At 39.4% G+C, this 17,816-nt stretch overlaps 1 protein-coding gene across 1 annotated transcript; it reads right to left on the bottom strand.

Annotated features, from left to right (window-relative positions):
* Nucleotides 1-6,119: 6,119 nt before the first annotated feature.
* trhra (thyrotropin-releasing hormone receptor a) lies at nucleotides 6,120-16,515 on the bottom strand. Its single transcript, XM_029450639.1, has 2 exons — nucleotides 15,706-16,515; nucleotides 6,120-10,245 (listed from the first exon to the last, which is right to left on the bottom strand). The coding sequence occupies exons 1-2, from the start codon at nucleotides 16,513-16,515 to the stop codon at nucleotides 9,817-9,819; spliced, it is 1,239 nt and encodes a 412-aa protein (XP_029306499.1). The 3' UTR covers nucleotides 6,120-9,816.
* Between the last annotated feature and the right edge of the window lie 1,301 nt (nucleotides 16,516-17,816).

Below are 17,816 nucleotides of genomic sequence, written 5' to 3'. Positions count from 1 at the left end.
TCTGTAGTTTTCTCTGGTCCTCTGCCAAATCTAACCAGTGACGACATGTTTAGCTCCATGTCATCATTCCGACGCTGGCTGTCATGGTGGTGTCCAGATAAGGATGTGGGCTTTGTTTGTTGGTAATTGGTGGACTTTCTGAGACCAGGAGGCAGAGATGCAGTTTTACACGCTTCTCTGCGCTTCCATCCAGGCAGTCACCCACTCAAACCCCCATAGTGACTGTGTCTGCCCCACGACCACTGAAATGAATTAAATCAATAGTAAACAAAAGAGGAATTATACATAAAAATCTAATAAAAAATTAACACCACAGCTACAAATGTCCAACTAAATAGAAAAATGTAATGTGGACTCTTAAACATTAGATCTTTGTCATTTAAAGCTGGACTAGTAAATTATTTAATATTAGATAATTAGATGTGATAATCGCTGAAACCTGGCTGAGACATGAAGAACATGTCAAATTATTACTTGTGTTCCTCGAGGCACAGGCCGAGGAGGTAGAGTTGAAGCCATATTCAACTCAAGTGTATTACTCAATCCTAATCTAAACTATAACTCTTTTGAAAGCCTTGTTCTTACGCTTTCAAACCCAACATGGAAAACAATACAACCAATTCTCAAAATTATCATCAAGTTTAGTCCTTAAAACAGATAAAGTAATTACTGTAGGTGACTTTAATATTCATGTGGATGTTGATAGTGACAGTGTTCATGTAATACTGAGATAATACTGCGTTTATCTCATTATTAGATTCGATTGGGTTCAGTAAGAATGTAAATTAACCAATTTACTGTTTTAAATACACCCTGGATCTTGTTCTGGCATTGAAATTGAACATTTATTAGACTGTCCACATAATCCTCTTTTATCAGACCATTTTTTAATAACTTTTGAAGTCCTGTTACTGGACTACAAGCCATTAGGTAAAATATCCTAGGCTTGATGTCTATCTGATAGTGCTGTGACTAAATGTAGGGAAGTGATTCCATCTGCACTTAATTCAACATGATGTCTCAATATCAATGTAACGGCACATAGGGACTATGCTAACTTTAGTCCCTCCCAAATTAATCATCTTGTTGATAGTGTTGCAGGCTCACTGCTAGAGCAGCTTATTACTCATCATTAATAAAAGAAAATAAGAACAACCCCAGGTTTCTTTTCAGCACTGGAGCCAGGCTGACAGAGCCACAGCTCCATTATGTTACGCTGGGGAGAAGGTGAGGACTCAAATGTAGTACTCTGGACGAGGTCTTAACAAAAAAGCGAGTTTTATTGAAATAAAGCCGAAGCTAACAAAATACAAAAATACAAAGTAACAAAAAAACACAAACCAATCAGGGGACAATCAGGGGACGAGCAGAACACGAGCAGAACACGAGCAGAACACGAGCAGAACACGAGCAGAACACGAGCAGAACACGAGCAGAACATGAATGACAATCTGAGAAAACACACTGGGGCAGACAGGGATAAATACACAGACACCAAACGAGGGAACAAGACACAGCTGGGGGAGAAAGGAAAAAACACAAGGGCAGAGTAAATGGACACAGGAGGAACAAATAAACAATCAGAAGGGGAGGGTAAAGACACAGACAGGAAGTACAACTAGACATATAACAAGGGGGCGTGAACACTTCAAAATAAAATAGGACACCAAAGAACAAACAGATCGTTACACATTAAGCATTCCAATATCGCTCAGTAGTAACGACTTCATGAGCTTCTTTAACGATAAAATTATAATCACTAGAGACTAAATGAATCACCTCCTGCCCTCAACCAGTACCGACTTACTGTATCTTCAGCCACCGGATCCACAGCTGTAACACCTGAAATATATCTAGACAGCTTTTTTCCGATTGACCTTAACCAACTAACTAATCTCTTAGACCCGATTCTAACTTAGCTTTTTAAAGAATAATACCCTTACCCTTAATTAATTAATTAATTAATTAATGTATTTATTAACCTATATATGATCAACCTGTCTCTATTATTTGGCTATGTACCACAATCCTTTAAAGTAGCTGTAATAAAACCACTTCTTAATTTCTTTAATTTCTGGATTTAGAATGCATCATAGCACAGAACGTTACCAATGACCTTCTATTGGCATCACACAAAAGACTTGTCTCTGTTCTTAACTTGTTAGACCTCAGTGCTGTAAGGTTCTGTACTTGGACCTATTCTATTCACCTTATATATGCTTCCTTTGGGCAATCTTATAAGGAACCACTCTATAAACGTTCATTGTTATGCAGATGATACCCAATTATATCTAACTATTAAGCCAGATGAAACTAATCAATTAGCTAAACTTCAAGCATGCCTTAAGGACATACAAATGAGGATATCCTACAACGTTTTGATGTTAAACACAGACAAAACGGAAGTTATTGTACTCAGCCCCAAACACCTCCGAAATGCATTTTCTAATGACATAGCAACTCTGGATGGCATTAATTTGGCCTCCAGCACCACCTTAAGGAATCTTGGCGTTATCTTTGATCAGGATTTAACTCCCACATAAAACAAATTACAAGGACTACCTTCCTACGTAACATTGCGAAAAGAAGGCCCATCCTGTCTGAAAAACGATGTAGAAAACTAGTCCATGCATGTGTTACTTCAAGGCTGGATTATTGCAACTCCATATCTTCAGTTGATCCAAAAGGCTGCAGCACGTGTATTGACAAGAACTAGGAAACAATATCATATTTCTCCTGTATTAGCTGCTCTGCACTAGCTCCCAGTAAAATCCAGAATATAATTTAAAATCCTTCTCCTCACCTACAAAGCCATTAATGGTCAGGGTCCAGCTTTTTTTTAGAGCCATGCACTCCCATGCACTCCCAGAATGCAGTGTTCCTTGTGGTTCCTAGAGTCTCCAAAAGTACAATTGGAGCCAGATTCTTCAGCTGTGCAAATGTGTAATTTGTGATGTTGGACTACATAAATAAATGTGATTTTAAATTTGATAAAAGCAGCCACCTCAGATCCCATACTTTCAATAAAAGGAAGATTGAGCACAAAACAGTGGGTTGACTGGCATATTTCGCCCCTGCATTGTAAATATTTAATTGAGGCAACTCAGTACAATAATAACCGGTGGGCAAGGCTGGTTCTTTGTGACTGAACAAAATCATTTTAATTTCAGTAATGTATAAGAACCAGGCATGCCTTACAAGAGAGAGTGCAGGAAGGAAGGTAAGATGATTAACAGTTCAGAACCCAGATCAATCCCAATGGATTTTTCCTTTGTCTTTACACCTGCAATAGCTCAATAGCTCATTCTAAAAATAATGATTGTGTACCGATGCAACACCTGATGATTTTTCTAAACAAGAGATATTTGTTAAAGTGCAGGATGTTTCTTGTAGAGCTCACTGGTCTAAGCAACTATATAAATAAGGCAATATGTATGGCTTAGTTGGCCTGGGTTGAGTTGATGAATGCCCCTGAGGAATAAAACAATTAAAGATCGACAGACTGAGGTTCCAGGAAATATCAAATATGTATGCGCATCAGTGTGATGGGTAAAATAAAGCTTGAAAATTAGATTGACTGTAGGCTACAGTTTTTCAACTGTGTTGGTCCTTTGCCATATAAATAGTAAAACATAGATTTGCAGAATGAAATACTATACATCTGGTATAATATATTCTCAATCCAAGAATAATTCCACGGAGGATGGCTAAATAAATTGACAAGCATGCAAATGAACTGTTGAGAAGGAATAAGCGCCATGATTCATGTGGGAGTGAATGGTTGGTGCTATAGAGGATACCACAGCAATGTTATTTTCTCATGCAAATGTATCGGCATTCCGCTGATGGCAGAAGCATCATTTCCCTTCTTGTTACTCATTTTCAAAATGAGCATAGAAATGTACTCTAAATGTAACAGGGCTGGAAGGCAGAGGCAGGAAAATAAATGAGGTTCATTGGTGCAGCTGCCCACTGCTGAGGCTTTTATTATAATGCCTCATCCTCTGGGCTACTTCAGCCCCTCAATATAGCTTTACCTAATTTAATACTACAGAACACACTGTCATTCACTCACCCTTCTATCATGTCTCGTTTTTCTTCCTGCCTTTGTGTGCTTTCCCGCCTTTTGTGATTTGTTTGCCCCGCCCTGATTTGATCCTCCTGTGTCTAATCACCCTGCTGCCCTTGCGTCTTTGCCTGCCTCCTCCTGCTGTGTCCTGTTCTTGTGATTAGTTATCTGTGTATATACACCTGTGTGTCCTATTGTTCTTTGTCGGTTTGTTGTCTATGCTTCCTAATGTGATTGTTCAGTCTGCGGTTATCCCTGCGTTCATCCTGGTGTTCCCTCGTGTTCCCTTGTGCAAACCTGGTTTGACCTATTTTCTGTTACCTTAGCCTGCTTCCTCAGTTTTGTTTTATACCAGTGTGTAGTATTCAGCTTTGTTTATTAAAGCTCTCTTTACACAATCTGCCTGTTGTGTGTGTCTTCTTTTTAACTGCACTGAGACACAGACACAAGAGGTTGAGGTTGAATGGGAGCACTATTTACAGAGTGAGAGATATTTCAAATGCCATAACTCAACAGTAAAGTGGAGATTTGAATCACCTTTGAACCCTATGAATATGGAAATAGAAAAATGAGATGGGGAAAGGTTGGGGATTAATTCTGCCTATTTGAAGTACAGTTCTTTTCATTTTGATATATGAGGTCCTCTCTCTCTCTCTCTTTCAATATTGTTGGTCACTGGGTCAGATCAAGAGCCATACATTACATGGCTATGTGACATGGCAGACTACAAATCAGATCCTAACCAATAGCATATATGTCATCACAGTTTTAGAAAGAGAGGTTGTTGGATTGGCTGGTTGTATGTAGACTGAGCTGTATTATATTTTACATCATTTATACCAGCCATTAACATGCTATCTGTATGTGGATTTCCTTTCTGGATAAGGTAAAGTGCATGTTAATATGAAGTGTAAGTGAACACCAAACACATTGTGACTGGAATGCCATCAGATGGGCCAGTATTATTAGTAGTATTAATCTAGTAGTATTTTGATGCAGAAGGTTCGCCGGTGGTTAACATTTTAACACTGGTTAACATTGTGAAACTGCGCGGTTAACACTGTAAAACAAGATTTAAAGTTGTGAAACGGTCGTGGTTAGGTTTCAGCAACAAAACTACTTGGTTAGGGTTAAGAAAAAGATCATGGTTTGGATTAAAATAACTATGTTTATTACATAATTTAGGGTTAGCAACCAAGGTAACGTCATGTGACATAACTTCTCAGCGAAAATAACTTAACTTTTGCTTTTACACAGGACACAAATGCTGGTTCCCTGGGTGCTTGTTTGACACATCCCTCACTCGCTTTCTCCCACCCTTAAGAATTTCTCACTCTTAATAACACGTCCATTGCTCTGAGCGTCTATCAAATGGTTTACATTGGAGTTAGTTGAAAGCTTGGTGGTCTCATACAAATGCCAAAGATGTGCGTTGTGCTTCGGTATCAAAAATGCAGAGGGCCAAAAACGCATCTGATGCACTTGGAGTAAGACCAGGCCTGGCCTGGAGAAAGCTAGTAAGTAACAATCGTTACCAAGTCTTGTTTCACAAAAAGACAAACAGCTGATGAAATGTTCAGCGGTGGTCAAACAGTGCCTCAGTGTTCCCAGGACATTCTCTCCCAGCACATTAAGCTCTTTTCAGCTCTATAACATGGCATGGGTAATTACTGTAATATATACTCTATTGCCAGCATTATCAGTTAACCAAACAGAGGGATGTATCATCAGTCAGATATTATCTAAAGCTGCTGAACATAAATTCTGCGGGTGTCATATTGTTTGTGTTGAAAGTACAGTTTTGGCCTCTGATAGCTTCAGTGAGACTGAATTTGTGTCAAAGCAAGTCGCCACAGGCTGAGTGACTGCATTATGAAGCATCATCGGCTCTGATTGATGACCTCGGTGTGGTCATACCTAATACAGAAGCTATCTTTGCCTGATTCATGGCGGTCTTGGATGAGGCAGTTTCTTTAATAGCTGCTGGTAATAGATCAGTAGAAATTAAGGTTGCAGGGAGTTGGAGAAAAAAAGAGATTCAGAGACAGTCAAATGTAGCAATATTGCACCACCCACGAGGCGCTGTAATTATCGTCTGTTTATTATAGACAAAGAACAATAAAAAATACAAAACAAAACATTGAACAGCAAGAGCAGAAAAAGCTACCTTGAGACAGAAATGTGCACAAAGCAACGCCTCAGATGGAAATACATCAGATGTTAGATTTTGTCATCTTTGTGTTGAGCTCACTAAAGCTTGCGTTCATGCAGCAAAGTGTGCGTGGTGCAGAACAGAAGACATTTCCATTACAACTGTTATCGGTATAGCAATGTTTTGCCAAAAACAAAATGTGTTTTAACTGAGAGCAAAGGGAGGAATCAATAAAATTGCACAATGAGAGGTACTTTACGCTACAAACTTCAAACCTTTTTTTTTATTTGTCACATATTAAAGTTTGGTTTGAAATTATAAAAAAACTCACTAATGGAACGATGGATCAAAACAAGCTATTTTCCTTTTTTTTAAATGCACTTGCGGGCACACATTTGAAAACACAATATTTAATTTCACATTGCACTGCACAATTCATTTTAAGCAAATTTACAATAAATGAAAAGCCTGCTCTTCAGAATGATCAGGTTTCTACATTTAGTTAACCTAGTATTCATTCCCTCTGAGTGCTCTTTAATTTATACATACTGTATGCATAGCTCAAACAAACAGCACAAAATTCCTCTTTTAATAGCAGGGTGAGCTATACATACTGTGGATTGCACCAACTCAAGTGTGGCACTTTGTTGTGATCTATTTACACATTCCATCATTGCTCTGTGGGATTCGCTGAGCAGAAACATCACCAAAAAGTGCTGCACTCTCAGGCAATATCAGTGAATTACTGCCACGACAGTTATCTGACCCTTTGACCAACAGCCTCTCTGTCAGGGTTACATATTTCTTCCTCATTATTATACACTGGCCACTGACTACACAGACTACTCACAGTTTTCACAGTGGTCGTCTTCACAGTGACCAAAGCAACATAAAACTTTTGAGTGTCAGCCACTGTTAACATCAAAGTCCCTGTAGGAATCATTAGAGTCCAGGAGGTTTTAAATTGACACAGCAGGTTTAAATTAGTGTCTGTAATATCTGTCCTTTTCTTTACTTGGACCTTTTGAAAGGGTCATGTTATTCCATATCTGTGCTTTCTCTCTACCAGTGTGGTTGAAATGTCCCGGTTCATGGTGGGCAGGTATATGAACAAATAGGAAATACTTTTGCTACAAGTTATCCTGGGTACCAATGACATGCTAGGACTTGACCATATAAATACTGATTGTGACAGAAAAATGTCCTTTATTAGAAAATTTGAAACTTTGATATCCTGTAGATAAATTAGATAGCTTGACGACATACTATTACATATTATTACATGCTACCCAATCCCAACACAGAGACCAAGCTATTTCTGTCATATACAGATTTGGCCAAGTTACTTGAAAAATGTAATAATTTAAACATTACATATAATTAATTAAAATAAAGTTACTTTACTAATTACTCTGCAGAAAAAGTCATGCGAATTAGTTACATTACTCGTTATTTTACCATTGGTGACTTTTACACAACTTCAAAGCCTCCACATCCACACATTACATCTCACGTGTTTACCATGTGTAGAGAAGAAAACACAGCCAGCCTACAGTTTGGAGGTATTTACTGACCAACACCAACAGCTAGCTTGATGTTAGCCGTAGTGATGGCAGCGTGTCTATGTTCCCTCAGCTCTATGTTCCCTCAGATCAGTACCTCCGGCGCACATAGGAGACGTTAGGCCTCAGGGCTTTCTGCCAGAAAGGGTCTATATTAACCCAAACCATGTTCTTTTAATAAGTTATTTTAATAAGTGAATAAGTGTTTAAAATGCCATGCATACACACATGTATAATCGTCACCAGTCTTCATTTGCAGAGGGAACGTTGGGCCTAATTTGGATGGGGAAAGAAATGCATAGGTTCTGAGGGAACATAGGCCTGACACCCTAGTGACTGCAATAAATCTCGTTAGCAAGACAGCTAATAGGACACAATATGGATATAAGAAAAGTTTGAAGTTAACAGGAGTTTCTTTTCTTTTGGTGGAGGCTATCTACATATAGGCATGGCACTGCTGGTTGAGTTAACTAAACACATCACTGCAACTGTTTTGGTATCAGAAGTTGGATAGTTAGACCATGGATGTTCATTCCTATGAAAGTTTATCAGTGTTTCATGAAGCCAAAAAAGTTTGACTTCCTGGGTATCTATCCAGATCTCCATGGGCCCATAGAGCAAGCACACTAGCCTTTCCTTTAACCCCGCCTCTCGACCGCTCGGTCTCGTGCTCGTTCACATGAACGACAGAACCGAAATAACTCTAGATTCGGCTACAACTTTTAGAACATAATGATTTAATTAAGGGATATTGTAGTGTTCATACTGGTGAGCTGAAGTACTTCAAAAATAAATGATCAGCTGATTTACAGATGTCTTTTTCCCAACGTAAACCACAGATCATATAGTTGTAATTACACTACACTATGTCAAATTGGCTCAAAGCCCGGCGCTGTTCCTCGGGGCTTGAGTTAGACAGTAGAGAAGTGCACTTCCTTAGAGGAAACTTTTGTGTGTTGATACAGAAAGCGACAGCTCAGCAGCTCCAACAACCTTCAATGGTAAAGAGTTGCCGTGGAGAAACAAAGTAACGGTCAGTAGTGTGGCGTTACTTTGGCTGCTTATGTCACATTTCCACTGCATTATACGACACTGGCTCGACTCAAACCATTTGTTTTGGTTTCCATTAACAGACGTTTTTGAGATAGTCCCAAACAGGACAAGGCTAATTTAATTAAGAGTCTGACACTAAACTGATACTTTAGGTGATGTACAATGTTAGCGGGAGGACAGGAACTAATTTAAACCTGAAGCATCACCATATGATACTGCACACAAAGTGCAAGCGCTTGCACTCTCACCAGTAATTAGACCCACCCTTAGGAACAAGTAGCTCTTAGAGAAACACCCCTGCAACAAACTGTAACATTACTGACCCAAGATATGAGCTCCATGACTGCAAACATTTCACACAGCGGGATTCATAGGGATAGACTGACAGGATTGAATATTTTATGTTTCATTTTGGATAATTTAATCATTTAAATAGATATTATGTCTGCAGCTTGCAATATTCTTCATTTTTTTTCCGGGTTTTGCATCCTACTTAGGATGACTTCATTTATATCTCAATAAATATCAATAGAATTTGTTGAATATTTTGTCATATCACTCAGCCACATGATATTCACTTCGGAAACTTTCCAATATTAAGTGTGACATATTTGTCTGGTTCTGCTTTGTGTGGAGAGAGAGGAAAGCAGGTCACTTTAATTTAGTTTCAGTTTGTTGTATCAATAAATTCTACCTTTGCAAGGTTTGTGGATGCTCCCTGCTCTTCTTTTGTATACAATGCTAAAATCTTATCCAAAAAATCAAATAGCATCCTATTTTGCTTTTGGCAAATTGTCTTTGCCAAATAAAAGAACCATTTCCAAGAGAAAACACCTTGGTGAAATTAAATTGTAAGTATCTGGGTAATTTTTACTTAAAACTTCTCTGAAATGTCCCATGGGTGACTAAATCCATTCTACAGCTGCCAGAGTCTCTGCTATCCTCTTTAAGTGCAACGTTTTCTTTGTCAGGCTTTGCCATCACTCCCTGACAGGGATAGGTTTTGCGAACGGCATCTTCTTGGCACTTGGTAGGATGCTTGCAGGTAAGTACTGATCCGTTGGAGTGGTAACATCGTCCATTTCTGTCGTGAAGTGGTCAGGACTTTCCCCATTGGAAGACTCCTTGATGACACTGTAGGTGAGCGCAACACTGTAAGAAGCTGGTTTTTCCATACGCTGTGGGCCGCAGTGACACAACTTCTTAAAAGCAGCGCGGAACTTCTGGGACATAACGTTGTAGATGACCGGGTTGATGGCGCTGTTTAGGTAGATGCAGAGACGGCAGAAGAGAAGAAACCAGGTGTCCAGGTAGGCATTGTCCAGGAAGGAGTTAACCACCACTAAGGTCCGGTAGGGCATCCAAAGTAAGGCGAAGAGGATCACCACCACAGCCAGCATCTTTGTCACCTGCGTTAAAAGAAAATGCAATCACATAAAACTGGACAATTATTTTAACTTTGAGTGTTTTTCATGCACATGAGTCTATACACAATGTGCCACAGCACAATAATAAATAATAAGCCTTTTTCACAGCAGACAAGGTGTTACTAATAATATTAACAATGTTTTTAGTGTATCCGAGTGTCCCAGTAAGACGAGGCTGCATATCTATGTTCCCAGGGGCCTATGTCCCCCTGCTCAATATCCTTATGTTCTCAGCGTGTGTTTTTCCCTTGGTCATAAATGTTCAATAAACACTTTTCTATGTCAAATGTTGAAATCACCCAGTTTATATCCTGCTGATGTTATGCTCCTTAAAACCTTCGCCTTAAGTTTTCTTGACTTTAGACATTAATATATTCATAATGGCAGAATGTATTTTTACCATTCAAACGGCATTTAAACAATCCACCCCTTTTTTATTTTGCTATTTGAACTGTGAAGATAGCCCCAACCAATCTCTTACAATGAGAACACTGGGAACATAGGAATGATCAGCATATGGTCACAATTTGTTCAGTAATAGCCTTTCAGTTTATTAATATACAACCTCTCTTAATAGCCATTTGTTGGTGGCAGAGTCCACCTTTAGCTTGTGGGATTCAAACTATCTACCCACATACCAGGGATTCACAGGAACTGATGCATTTATGTATTGGCTGCACTGTAAACCGTTCCTTTGTCGTATTTCGGATAAAGTAGCTACACAGCAATTGAATTCTGGTAGCCTGTAGTATTGAACCAATCTGCACCAGTAACCACAGGTGTTGTCAGGACTTCATTCTTGATGGGTTATATATTTAGGTCTGTGATAGGTGCACAAGCCATCATGCCCAAGAAAAGTAATTTCCACCAATGCCTCTCTCCACTGAAGCAAGGCAAGCATTCAGTTCTTTTCAATCAATGACTGATGCTGTATCTTGTCTGTGAACACCGCTGCATCCTAACCACAGACGGTAAAAAGGGAAATCCACACACACACACACACACACACACACACACACACACACACACACACACACACACACACACACACACACACACGTTAGTGAGGAGGTGCAACAGTATGGAACATGGCTTCCTCATCCAAATCACTATGTTGTTTTCTTCTATATAGACCCAATTCACTGCAATGTCTCTTTAAAGTCCCGATGCTTATGATAATACGATGATTCTGGGCTACAATCCCGAGGAATTCATTATTACTGAATCTGATTGCGAAGTTAAATTTGATTGCAGGTATTCGATTGCAGGTATAATACACGGCGAGCGACAACGTCTGTGGCGTGATAAGGTTTATTCAACCTTGCAAAGTGAAGCGGTGTTGTTCCTTGACAAAAAACAACAACCTCTTTGTTCTCTTAACAAAGAACAAAGAGGTTTATTTTCAGATAGTTAAATTTACTACATTGATCTCAGAAATGATTCAAAAGAAAGCAGCATCACAACTTCACAACTTGAAGATGAATGCATCATAGACGGAATATAACTACAAGATTGTGTCAGGTAAGAGATTTATCAAACTTGTAGGTTTTCCACCAACAATAGTGACACCATCTGTGTGGGTAAAAATGTGACTCTAAACAAAGCAAGCTGTTCCTTGGAAAAACTTTAAAACCACCCTATTGTAGATCTCATTATCAGATCTCTCTTTATTTATTCAGATGCTGTTAATTAATTTCCAACAAGGAATACTGATCTGTACACTTCCATGCTATTAAATTGTATCCATATTTATGTTGTGTCATCTCGGCTGCAGTCAGGTGAAGATGATTGGATTGGATGGGGGCACTGGCAGTGTCATCAGTGAGCACAATTCCTAATCGTGGATCCTCATTACTGCTTGACCTTCTGGTCATTCAGTAAAGGTACATGGTAGATGGTATGTATTGTGTCCACAGAAACACATGTGATCGTGTGTTTGTGGTGGTGAGATAAACACCAGCCATACTGATAGAGAAAACGCCAAAAGCCAATTTGAGTTGGGATTAACTGATTAGACAGTCCGATAGAGCACGGAGCTCCCTCAGGGTACCACACCCCCCTGTCATTCCAGGAAGGCTTCTTCCCGTGATCTGATAAATAAACGTCTAGCTCTGCTATCTACTTGTCTGTCTGCCACAATGTGCCTGTAGAGAATTCTGCCTTATTTTGCGAAAAATAGGAACTCTTTTCAGGGTGTTTTTTACAGAGGGAAGAAGAGGATTAAAACAGCCTGGGATAGTTTGAATGTAATACACGTGTGATGACAAATGTGTTTTTGTAAGGCATGCACGTAAATACACACACACACACACACACACACACACACACACACACACACACACACACACACACACACACACACACACACACACACACACACAGCCCTTGTAAAGTAAGCACCCCTTCAATATAAACAAACCTTGAAAACTTCAAGAAAACTTTTTTTCAGTTGTTTTCTGTGAGCCTCTTTATAACGAGTGTACTTCCAAGTTTTAAAAAGGTGGATCAGCTCTGATCCACTGAAAAAAGATGCACTTCATTAGACTCAAACTGAAAGTTAATAAGGGCTGGCAGCACTTTGATGCACTGCATATAAAAAAGGAGGTAAGTAGGGGAGCTCGGGGTCAGTTCCAACATTTTCAAAGATTATTGCAAACACATTTTTATAGAAAGTGCTTAATTGTTTTAATCAGTTATAGATACACGCCTAATGGACCAACAGTTAACCCCTAGTACTGTGTTTGGGCTCCAGGAGATCCTGGGTCCTCTTCAACAGCTAAAATAAAACATACTTAAAGGTTTTCTATATTATATTCAGAACATTAATATTTGTTGGGGCGTCGTCCACAAATCAAGTGTCCATAGACAAGATACTGAACCTTAAATTGTTGCCGAAAGCACACAGCCATTGGTGTGTCAGTGCGTGTCGAGGAGCAGTACTTTAGATGATGAGCAGTTTGGCACCTTGTATGGCAGCCCTGCCATCAGCTCTGCCATCAGTGTGAATGGGTGAATGTACTGTACAAGAGCTTTTGGTGGTCAGAAGACTAGAAATGCAAGTCCCAATGTAACGGCCATCCTCAGATTCCCCCTCAGATTAACACTGTTAGCTCTGTTAGCACTGTTGCCTTTTTTTGTGCTGTTAGCACCGTTAGCTGCTAGCCACCGGCTTAGCCACCAGCTTAGCCATCGCCATGTTGAGAGCTGTGTGGAGGCAATCCCTCTATAATAGAAGGATATTTAAGCAATAGCTCACGACAGGACGTGGTATATGGTCATTATATCACAGTTAAGGGGCATGGTACAACCCCCTTAACTGTGATATAATGACCATATATCACGGTCTGAAGTGAGCTATTGCTTTTATAAAACGGTTGCCAAGTGTGGCAATATGAAAGAAAAATACACACTCCAATTTAAGTAGTTTTTATTATTAAATAATGATGTTCAAAATAAAATAGTCCCTCCGTTGTCTTCTGCACAAAACATAGTGCGAGGTGGTTGCTATGCAACAACACTAACAGCCAGCGGTGTTCTGTTCGTTTCGGGGTTTTTTCCATTTGGTCTACCTGCTCTTCACGTAGCTCTGCATGTCGTCTTTTAGGGGCTTTTTTCTCTGGAGATAGGCACTGATCGATCCACTCCTCCAGAGTAAAGCTTTGTAAGTTTGTTTCTTAACAGACGTAATTTAACAGCTGTAACAGTTGTAGCTTTTTCACAGACGCGGAGGGATACTGACTTGTTGTGAAAAGTAACTACAATTCTACCTGTGATATACGCTCATTATACCACGGCTAAGAATCAGATTGCTTGATTTGACATGTCTGTTTTATAAACCTATATATACATTTTTAAGAAGTCCACTACAGATCTTCTGTTTGGGACATTTTGGTCGGAGACTCCGATTTAGCTAAATACAAAGGATTTTCATATGCTCTATATCTGTGAGTGGTGTTGTACTTTTTCCCAATTAATGTGATTGTACTTTTATAACAGCGCAGAGCGACACGAAATAATCTTATATGGTGTTACGACAGTGCTCTAAACTCATTACCAGCCCCAACGCTGGTTTTGTTTTCAGCCTGTGAGCCAGTTTATGTGTGTGTTCATGGCAAAATGTGCTCCTGGAGACACCTAAAGTAGTGGGAGCCACCACAGAAGCCATTGTGAGTAATTTGCGAGGTGTTTTTTTCTGCAGTTTTCTGTGTGTGTCTGTGGACAGATTTTTGTTATTGCGATAGTGACACAACATGCGAGATACAGTGACACAACTTTAACAGATGTGTAGTTGAACTGTTGGAACTGTGTGTAGGTAATTTAATATTTTGACACATTAATATATTTTTGCTATGTTTTCCTTTGGTTATTGTTGTTGTTGTTTTCTATAACTGTTTATGCTGCTGTCTTGGCCAGGTCTTCCTCATTAAAGAGATTGTTGATCTGAACGAGCCTTACCTGGTTAAATATGGGTTCAATTATATATATATAATATACTATTATTATTATTATTATTATTATTATTATTATTATTATTATTATTATTATTATTATTATTATTACATTCATATCATTGGGGTATGTGGGACCCAAAACAATGACAAACACATGTCAACCAAACACAAGGGTTACTGCTAGTACATGACTTATGTAACTTTTTGTGGGATCAATACCTGCATGGTGTGTGGGGTCAATTGTAACAGTAGTCAGTGCATTATTCCACCTTTCTTGGAAATCACATTACTAGTGATCTAGTTACATTGCCCAGTAACTAGTTACCTATGTTGTTATGAAATTAAGTTGGTTTTGTCTTACAATGCATAGTGTTGTGGTTCTCTCTGACTTTGATATCATGTTTAACCCTCATCCTGCCAACTGGTGTCTCCGCAGACCCCAGAGCTATACTTTTTGTCATATCCCACCGGTGCTTTAATCTCATCATTTAAATGTTTCACGACTTTGCCAATCGAAGTGCTTTCTAAAGAAAATAATAATATGCATACTATTTATTGACTTTATATTTCCAATGGCTCTTAATTTAAAGTATCACACACTATCTGGGGGTCGGGGAACTCTGTCAGTCATTGTGATGGACACAGACACAGATTTCCTCATGTAGTCTATTTTCTTTTTACACTATATGCACATCAACTAACTTATTAATTATAAGTAAGTAAAAACAATTATTATCTGATTTTTTTCCAGATGACAATAATTACACAGCTAATAATGTTTTTGAGAATAAAGAATACTAAATATGTTGGAGTATGTAGGATGAGGCCAACTGATATGAGGGGACTGAATGACATCACTCAAACTTGTTTCCGATTGGAGGGAATTGAAGTGACCTGTGGTCCAGCTGGCCCCATTATCCCCTACTCACACAAGTGCAAACACAATGATTGATAACACAGTGATAAAGTTGATGAACAAACAGTGTCCCACCTGTCTGCGCGAGGCGGCCGTGGTGCTGCTGGAGGAGCAGGTGCTGATCATCCTCCCTCCCTGACTCGTCTCCTTCTTCCACTTCTTGCTGCTGCCCTTGGGATCTGAAGGCAGCGGGTTGAGGAAAAGTATCCGGGCGATCAGCCCGTACAGAACCGTGGCCAGCATGAGAGGCAGCACGTAAAACACCGCGAAATCCGTGAAGTAAATGGGCAGGTAGTAACTCCTGGAGACCTTGTAGGCGCAGCTGAGGAGCACCACGTTGTCGTACACCAACGTTTTTGTGTCCGACAGAAAGAGCCACATTACGCAGTAGACGGAGGTGAGCGCCCACACCAGCATGATGATTTTCTTCGCCCTGGATAAAGTGCACAGGAATTGCGCTTTGATGGGGTGGCAGATGGCGATGTAGCGCTCCACGGTGAATGCTGTGATGGAGCAGGAGGACGCGTTTATTCCCAGATACTGCAAATAAGTGATACCCAGGCAGCCCGCGTAGCCGTACACCCACTGTCCGTTCAGGGCGTCGGTGATGTTGGGCAGCCCGGCGGCCGTCAGCACCATCAGGTCAGCCGCAGCCAGGCTTACCAGGTAACAGTTAGTGGGGGTCCGCATGTGTTTGGTGGTCAGCACCACCAGTATCACCATCACATTCCCCACAATCCCCATCCCGCATATGAGGCACACCAAAAACACGCTGACCACTTTGTATTCACCTGTGTAGTCAGTCCAAACACCCAGGGTTGTTTGATTGTCCTGCACTGACGTGACATTCTCCATAGTAATGTTATCCATGATGAGGTTTTCCATAACAAATAAATCTGAAAAATGCTCAAGGCATCAATCACAATAATTCATTACAATAATTTAATAATTTCACCCACACATAATCCAGTCCACGTGCCTTTTCTTCTCCACAAAACCCACTTGCTGATATTGCAAAGCCATCAAATAAAGCTAGCATTCCATAAAAAGCAGATTGAGCCTTGGTTGTTGGTTGAAGTTTTAACTTGGTAGACAGAGGTGGTGTTGCAGGCAGCTCCACGCCCTGCTCCTGTCTCACTGCTCCACACAGTCATGACTGAGAGAGAGCTTCCTGCAGAGCCTCATACATTCACACACAGTGAGGTCACAGCCGGGCTCCCACTAGAACCACACACTTCTCCTTTCTTCTGTCAGGGCTTTAGGAGCTTCAATTATTGTGTTGCATACATTTTTTTCAGTTTTATGAATGTATTTGTCTACAGTTATAACTGATGTACAGGTCACAGATGCTGGATAACACTATAATATAGTTATAATTATATTTATTGATATATGATCACACTAATGAACACATTTTATAGTGCACATGTACAAATCATAAGTAGTGGAGAGTAACTACATTTACTCAAGTACTGCACTTCTGTACAATTTTGAGGTACTTGTACTTTATTTTCCACTTCCTGTTCAGCCAATTCATATTAATAACACAAAATATAACATAAAACGTTATTGACCTCTTGCTGACATTTACCAGCTACCAGCAGTATGAAATTAAATAAATACAATTAAAAGCTCCTCCTTTACCAGCTGCAATATTAAAGTGATAAACACACAAATACATTAATGATTATAATCCAATAATATAATATATTCTGAAATGGGCTGTTTTACATAATGAGTACTTTAACTTATGGTACTTTAAGAATATTTCAATGTTAATAGTTTGGACATTTTACGTGTAGTATTTCTACACTGTGGTATTACTACATTAACTTAAGTAAGATATCTGAGCACTTTGTCCACTCTGCAAATCCTTCACAGGTGGAATAATGTGTATACATTACTCCAAAACTTGTGAAAATACATTATATATATTACAACTATGTTTTGTTGTTAAGCATTTATTATACAAACGTTGTTGATGCTTCATAAGAGGAATAATATTGACAAATGCAAGATACTTGAAAATGTCCTTGTATCTGTTTTGCAACTACATTATAGAGTGTGAGTGTGTTATTGAGCATGTATTAATTAATTTAGGTAATAAATATAAATGATGAAGCAGCATATGACGTTTCGGGATATAAGAAGGACAATAAATGATCCCATAAAGCACAATGAGATCA

This window comes from Cottoperca gobio, chromosome 16, assembly GCF_900634415.1.
Source record: "Cottoperca gobio chromosome 16, fCotGob3.1, whole genome shotgun sequence".
NCBI classification, from domain to species: Eukaryota; Metazoa; Chordata; class Actinopteri; order Perciformes; family Bovichtidae; genus Cottoperca; species Cottoperca gobio.
This window is presented reverse-complemented; position numbering and strand designations above follow the sequence as displayed.

Bases quoted from the DNA above. Each gene is read 5' to 3' on its own strand.
- trhra (XM_029450639.1), bottom strand. From the start codon at position 16,515: ATGGAAAACCTCATCATGGATAACATTACTATGGAGAATGTCACGTCA. The intron at 10,246-15,705 runs GTGGGACACTGT...CTTTTAACGCAG, and splicing joins CGGCCGCCTCGCGCAGACAG to GTGACAAAGATGCTGGCTGT.